Raw genomic sequence first — 7,582 nt, 5'->3', positions numbered from 1 at the left:
CTCGGTCATCATTAATATTATATATTATTATAACTCCTGTTCTCTTATTGTGCTTCATTTTCTTCCTCTTCATCATGCCTTTTTTCTTCTTAGCTTAAATATATTTTGAAACACTGGAGGTATAGAATAGAGAAATAAGGCAAGTATATACAAATCATTTAGGCCCCAAAGGTAAGACTGACAAGCTAGGCATATTGCTATGTACCTGGTATAGGGCACATAGGACTGCTTGGTAGACTGGAAAATTTTAGGAGAGTCCTAGGAAAAAATAGCAAAATAACACAAATGATTTACATGCACAAATGGGAAAAAGATAGGGTAACATTATTACTTAGCCAAGGGAAAAGGTATATTACCTTCTTATGAACATAACATGATTTAAAACAGATGTTGTCAGCCAACTGATAGGTAGCCCCAGTGACTACAAAAAAAAAAGAAAGAAAGAAAAAGAAAGAAAGAAAGAAAAAAGAAAAGAAACTGGGCTTCAGTGCTACAGGAGGCATATAGATTAGACGGAAGGTGCTGTGACAATGGTCCTTTCATCCATGCCTCTATTTTCATTAGCCAATGGAAATGAAACAAGAAAAAACATCAGGGTTTGGAAATCACAACCAAAATGTTTTATTTCAAGAAATACGATTTAAATGGTGTACATGTAAGCCACTTTAATTTGCAGTGGATTGAAACTTGGCATGTTTCTTAGTCCAGACATAATTTATTTAGATTCCTTTAGCTGTTTTTCAATTTACAAATATGCATAGACATAAAATGTTGCATGTCTTGAATTTTTTTCTGCATATTTGTGAATTAAAATTAGCAAAATTATTATTAAATAGACTGGTCTCGAGCTGAAATAAGATGGCTTTTATTTCTTTTTTTAAAAAAAGATTTGAGAGAGAAAGAGAGAGAGAGAGAGAGCATGAGTAGGGGGAGGGACAGAGGGAAAGGGAGGAGACTCCCCGCTGAGCACAGAGAGCCATGGGGCTCAATCCCAGGACTCAGATTATGACCTAAACTGAAGTTAGACACTTAACCGATTGACCCACCCAGGTGCCTCAAATAGCTTTTATTTCTAATACCAAGAAATGAGAAGTGTGGTAATCAGGAACATGAGGGATTTTCTTGTGGTACCTTACATCTGGATGGGGGAGTCGGCCCCTTCAATGAGTTTCCCATGTAACTTAATAATACAAAGTATTTGTGATTTCTTTTTTTTTTTTAAGACTTTAATGATCATTTGGAGAGGCAGGGAACACTCCATAGTATATAGAAATCTCCTTTGAACATTTGTTCTTGGTCCTTCTCTTCATGAGCCTCTAATATATTTCTATCTCTGTCTCTCTGCCCCCCACCATTTTCTTTCTCCCTCCTGGTTTTCTCCTTGTTACATCCTCTATCTCACTTTTTATTATGCAGGATGATTTGCTGAATATTCTTGGCTATTTAAGCATTCTGAGTGTTTTGGCTTTTACCCCTAGTAATTTTCATTGGGCTTTTGGTAGGAATGAATGTGAGTTTCTCCATGGGGCAGAGTTCTAATAAATAGGCTTTTCTCTTTCTCACATAAACAAATGTACATATACACAGATACAGTGTTTGAAATGTGTATCTTTAGGAGTTTGGCTTGACTCATGGTTTGAACACCTAACTGTGTAGCTATCTTGAATTAATGAAACTGAATGGGCTAAAACAATAGTGCTGTAGTCTTTTGCCTTTTGAAATGTTGTGCCCACATGAGCAGGACATAACCATAGGCCACATGAGTGATCAGTCTATAACTCCTGATTGATCAGTATCCCTAAGGGATTCCAGCAGCTTGGTTTGATGTGCATACTGCTGACTCTTCAGAGATTAAGGCAGTGTATAGAACATAAAAATTCAATTAATACATGGATAATACAAGTTAAAATCCTCATCAGTCAGAGTAGACTAGGTTGTGCTGCAATAACAAATAGCTCCCAAGTCTTAGTTGTTTGAAGAACAAAGTATTTCTTAGTCACTGTGTATATCCATTATGGGCTGGTAGGGGAAAGGGAGGGCCTGGGCTTTATGTGATCACTCAAGGATCCAGGCTTATAGTGTGACTAGTCTCTGTTCTGGGGGCAAAAGAGGGAGTTGCTTCAACAATTAAATGCTGCAACCTCAAAAAGACACCATCAATTCTCCTGATACTTCATTGGTCAGAACTTTATGGCCCACTCGACCATAATGGAATCAGGAGACACAATCCTAGTATGGCCAGATGGTGGAGGGGCCAACTTCTTTGAAAGGTGTGATCGGGTAGTTTGCTATCGCAAAATAGTTGGAAGAATAGACAAAATTGCCTTAAATTCCAATATTTGTTGATGCTCAATTTGTTTAGGACAAACGGTCATTGGCTGCAATACAATGGACTACAAGGTATTTGGAAGAAAAACATAGAACTACGTTGATAGTCTTGTTCCATTCCATGCATATATAGAAAGTCTTTATTTCAGTTTTTTAAAAAAATTTAACAATGCTTATCTGAGTGCCTTGAACATAATCTTTTAGTGAGTATTTCAAGTTTATTAAATTGAATGAATATGTAGTAACTATGTTTAGCTTTAATTTAATCCCTAGAAGGGAAGAACATAATGGTTAGTTTTTTCAAAATGGTAGCCCTTAGTAGTAACTTCCTTTTAATTTGAATGCATATAGCAAAACCAAAACCAAAACCAAAAAAAAAAAAAAAAAAAAATCATGGAGCCAACTATCTTCCACACTTCTATATTTCAAAAGCCAAGAATGTACTCAATATATACCTATTAAATGAATGAATAATACTTTTCTGAGACTATCTCAATGGTAAAGAAATGAGAAAAAGTAATGGTTAATTTTGGGGGATTGTTTTAACCCTGAAATTTTTTTTAAGATTTTATTTATTTCTATGATAGAGAGGGAGTGTGTGTGTGTGTGAGAGAGAGAGAGAGAGAGAGAGAGCATGAGCAGGGGGGAAGGGCAGGGGGAGAAGGAGAAGCAGACTCCTGGTGACCAGGAAACCTGATGCAGGGCTCAGTCCCAGGACGCTGGGATCATGACCTGAGCCAAAGACAGATGCTTAACCAACTGAGCCACCCAGTCAGCCCAACTATGAAGTATTTTCTTTGAGTGTCTAAGACATGGGCTCTTGCACCAGATCATTGGAGTTTGAAACCAGCTCTATCACTTTACACGCTATATTACCCTGAGCAAATTTCTTAATCTCCCTGTTCCCCCTGGGAGCACACCTCATCCATGAAATGAAGATAACAATAATACTACTTATCTTATGGGCTTAGTAAAAAGGATTAAATTATACCTTATAACCAACATACTATAGAGTAGTACTACTCATAGGAAAGGTTTAATAAACATTAGGTGCCACACTGCTGTTATTTGTGCCTTGATACTGTACCATTGGTATACAATTTCCATATGTATCACCAACACAACAATAAAGAACCACAGAAATGACACATGCACTACTGTTACTTTGGTGTTGTTACACGTGCATTACACAGTGGGAAAGACCCATGGGGAGGACCCATATATCTGCAGGGGCTCTCACTCTTTCACTCTGTGTAACACGAGCAAAGGTGATGGTTTCCAAAGTCACACAGTGGCATCAACCGTTCTTTATTGTTTTTTAAAAACATTTATTTATTTGAGGTGGGAAGGGGCAGAGGGAGAGAATTTTGAAGCAGACTCCCCTCTGACTGTGGAGTGTGATGTGGGCCTCAATTCCACCACCCATGAGATCATGACCTGAGCCTATACCAAGAGCCAGAGGCTCAACCCACTGAGAAACCCGGGTGCCCCTTTGACCCTTCTTTATAACACCTGTGAAAAGCAGGGATATTCTGAGGCATTTCAAAAGGTTTGTGAGGAGGAAAAATCATGAGAATCACCTTGATTTTGAAAAAAATACAAAAGACTTGGCCCATGACATTGGCGATCACATTGATCTTGTTCTCTGCCTTGTCTTCAAGCATCTGACACATAGTAGGTGCTTTATAAGCAATTCATGAAAAAACTGAATGAGTGTTTCTGAGAATCAGTGCTGATGCAGTCTATAAGTGAAAAGTAGGTCACCTTATGTGCATTGTTAATGTTGAGATACAATCGCACTATTTCCGAAGAAGAGAGTGTCCGAACCATAGTACTAGAAACAAAATGTTCGGTTTCTGAGTGTTTTCTCTCCCTACCCCAGCATGTTATTGAAGGGAGAGAGAGATTTTTAAAAAAACACTTTGAGCATATTTCTTTGTCAAAACCCAGTCTTGGGTGCTGAAAATGACATGTTTCTATTTATTAAACATGTTCAAAAACCTCAGAAGGTTTTTATTGGGCTTATGCATATAAGCATCTATATTATATTCCAAGTATGCCATATTCCCAGATTTAGCTGCCAAAACAATTGACAGACTTAAATTTGTATAAACCTAACAATATTTTTGGTTCACATACTGGTTCAAAGGCCATGAAGGGGTAAGAAATGGCCCATATAGGGCACTTTTGCATTTACTATTAGTAGTCTAACACCCATTAACACTATCAGAATTTTGCAAAATGCTTTTTCTTTTGTTTTTCCTTCCCTCTTTACCCTTTTGGCAAATGAATGGTATCAGTGAAAGCTCTAACGGAACATACCAGACAATATAGTGTTAAAGTGCTGCTTGAGTTGCTGAAGAGTTAGTGGGCAGGCATTACAATTCCCTGTAGCTGTAATAGAGGGTAATGTCACTTTAAGACATGTGATACTTTACAGAGGAGGGATGTATTGAAACAGACTACTGCTACTTACAGCACCAGCACCGTATAGCAGCCCTGCTCCTACATTTTGCTGCCTTTGCTCCCCGATTGCACGGGACTGGGGATGGTCCGTCATTAACTGTAAACTGATTCTCATCAGGATCACTTCAAAGGTCTCATCAGACAGAGGTGACGCCAGGAGATGATTTAAAGGTGAAAATGACAAGGTTTCCACCCCTCAAACCTTGGCTCCTTTTCTGACAATACAGTCTGAATGAACCCGATGTCTTCTTTACTGTGGAAATAGCATTGGAAGAGAAAAACATATTTTTTTTATCGTGATAAAGAAGATTATTGGGAAGCTCTTAAAAAAAAACAAAAAACCTCCAATTGTGCACAGATGGATTTTAAAAAGTGTTAGAGCTTTCCAATGAACACTAATAGAGTACTCTGCTCTTGGCTGGATTTTTCAGGTAAGAAGCCTCTTTAAGGATTTAAGATTCAGAAAGCAGACTTGTAACCTATTCAGTCATGCCTAGAGAACTATGTAAGGCTGGATGCGTTATTTGGTGGAAAACACCTATTAACATAGAGACAAGAGAGTGAGCGGTGAGCTGATAGGCAGGAGCCTTAGAAGTGATGCTGAGAATTTTTTTAAAAAAGTTAAATAAAAAAGGAAAAAGAAGGAAAATACTGCAAATGTGAAGTCACAGTAATCTTTTTAAGTGCTAAAAGCTATGGGGGTGAAGAAATGAGCAAGAGAAAGCAGAGTCATGGAAAAACTGTTAAGTTTTGATTGTAGTAGGCTTTCTTAAAGTTTAGGTGAATTTCTAGTGCATTTTAACCGAAATTCACAAGGAGTGCATGCCACAGTCACCTCTATTTTGTCTTTCTATAATTTGCAGGGTATTTTGAAATGGCCCTTAAACGCATTCATTTCAAGATTCACAGAAGGGGTGTTGCTATTTATCTCTACTGAAGAGAATGCATCTATGTTATACTGATAGTTCTGAAAACAGTGAGGCTGAATCTGTTGTGTACAAAAGTAAACAGTGGGCAGTGAAACTAATTATAAAGTGAGTGGTCCATCTGAATCACAGAGTGAGGCATGAAAGGCACCATGCTGTTGCAAATCATGTTTTCCTACTTTGCACTTAATTATGGTTGTCACCATTTGTCTATTATAGTCCTAAACCCCTTTTAAATCCTGCACCTCTCTCCTAAAGCCCATAAATTATCTTGTATTATGTCTTTATACACACACATATATATATAATGTATATTTCTGCTTTCCGAACATCACAGTTTTTGAAACAGTGCCAATTTCCATGAATAAAGAAAGCACACTGGGAGGTCACTAGCAGATTTAAATGTATAGTTGAAATACTTGTAGTGTATCATTTGACAGCAGAAAAATTTTTAAAAGGAACAGTCTGGGTTCTACAGCTCTCTCTAAGAGAAAATAACATACTTAACTGGATTCCATATCACTGGCTGAGTAAGGACGATGCTTCAAGTTTGATTAATTTGGCAATATGAAATGCAGCATAAGGTGTTGTTTGAGAAATTGGACAATATGTAGCGCAGTTGAGCCTCTGTAGCTCATAAGATCCTTATAGGTGCAGATAAGACTGTCAAAGTTTCAGCGCCTGAGAAAAGGTATATGTTCATCCCTAAATACATACACCACCTGTGTATGCATATTCATCAACACTATACAACAAATGCCACGATGGGATCTTAGGAGGCAAAGCAATATTGTAAATTAGGGCTCGCTCTAGGATAGAAGCATAGATCTTGCCTCTGAAATTCATTCTGGCTGAAGACAATTCTGTCTGATTTTAAGTCCAGCCAAAAAGACCGGTTCTATCAGGAGATTACAACATGCCTCTGAGAAATGATTACTTAGTTTAGAAGACAGCAGAATGATTAAAAATTCATGACTGTAGAATTAAAAAAAAAAATGCACTCTTTCCTTCCAGGCTTATGTCAGACTTACAATGAAGTTAGAATGAACAGGAGTATGCAGCTTTTCAAAGCCTGGAATAACTATAGTTTAAAGATCATCGTGTAAAACAGGCTGTATAGGCAGGATACTGTGCTTCAAACTGCCTAACGGAGAGTCAAAAACTTTAATTTATTTTTGTGTTCTGGCAGTCCTTGGAGTTTGGCTTTGCAGAATTTCACAAAGAATTCATGATCTCTCGGGGAAGGCTTTCCCTCAATCCCCCTTCATGGCATGACCTCTGCTGGGTTAATTTCAGCCAGCAAAGTAGCAAAGGGGACATGACGTCTGAGACCCTCCTTCTCTCATCAGTGGGACTGACTGAGCTGGGGGCTTGAAGCTGGGGGTAATCCTCGCTATCTCATGTTCTCTTTAGAGAATGGCAATGGTCTCTGCGATGTCCTGGGTCCTGTATTTGTGGATAAGTGCTTGTGCCCTGCTCCTCTGCCATGGATCCCTTCAGCACACTTTCCAGCAGCACCACCTGCACAGACCAGGTAAGTCGGGCGCGGGCTCCCCTGCAGCCTCCAAGTCTCACCGCTGTCACCCTAACAGATGGTTGAATATAAGTGACAGAAAGTGCTACCCTGCGGGCAGCTTGCCTCTGAATTCCAAGATTCACATTGTTGGCTGGATGCTTTGGGGAAAGGTGAGGGGGATACTAAAATGCCCTAGAGGTATTTCTATGAATCTCTCAGGAAAAAAAAAAAAATGGTTTTCTCTAAGAGTCTCCCTGCCCCCTTCCTCACACCTCAAAAAAGTGAAGTCATTGGTTTTGGGATGCTTTGGCCAGTAGCCAAAAACTCTGCAGAAGATGGGATAACT

The 7,582-nt window shown here is 38.7% G+C and overlaps 1 protein-coding gene across 1 annotated transcript in view; it reads left to right on the top strand.

Moving 5' to 3' along the window:
• Window positions 1-7,136: 7,136 nt before the first annotated feature.
• Window positions 7,137-7,582, top strand: part of TAFA1 (TAFA chemokine like family member 1) — a gene marked incomplete at both ends in the record, with an annotated part of 491,339 nt that continues 490,893 nt past the window's right edge. The window contains one exon of the mRNA XM_080818276.1: window positions 7,137-7,254. Within this exon, the coding sequence (XP_080674402.1) occupies window positions 7,137-7,254 (118 nt within the window). The remainder of the gene's footprint in view (window positions 7,255-7,582) is intronic.

The sequence above is a fragment of the Martes martes genome (assembly GCF_963455335.1).
Source record: "Martes martes genome assembly, chromosome: 1".
In the NCBI taxonomy this organism is placed as follows: Eukaryota; Metazoa; Chordata; class Mammalia; order Carnivora; family Mustelidae; genus Martes; species Martes martes.
The sequence above is the reverse complement of the archived record's forward strand: the minus strand, read 5'-3'. Positions and strand labels throughout refer to the sequence as shown.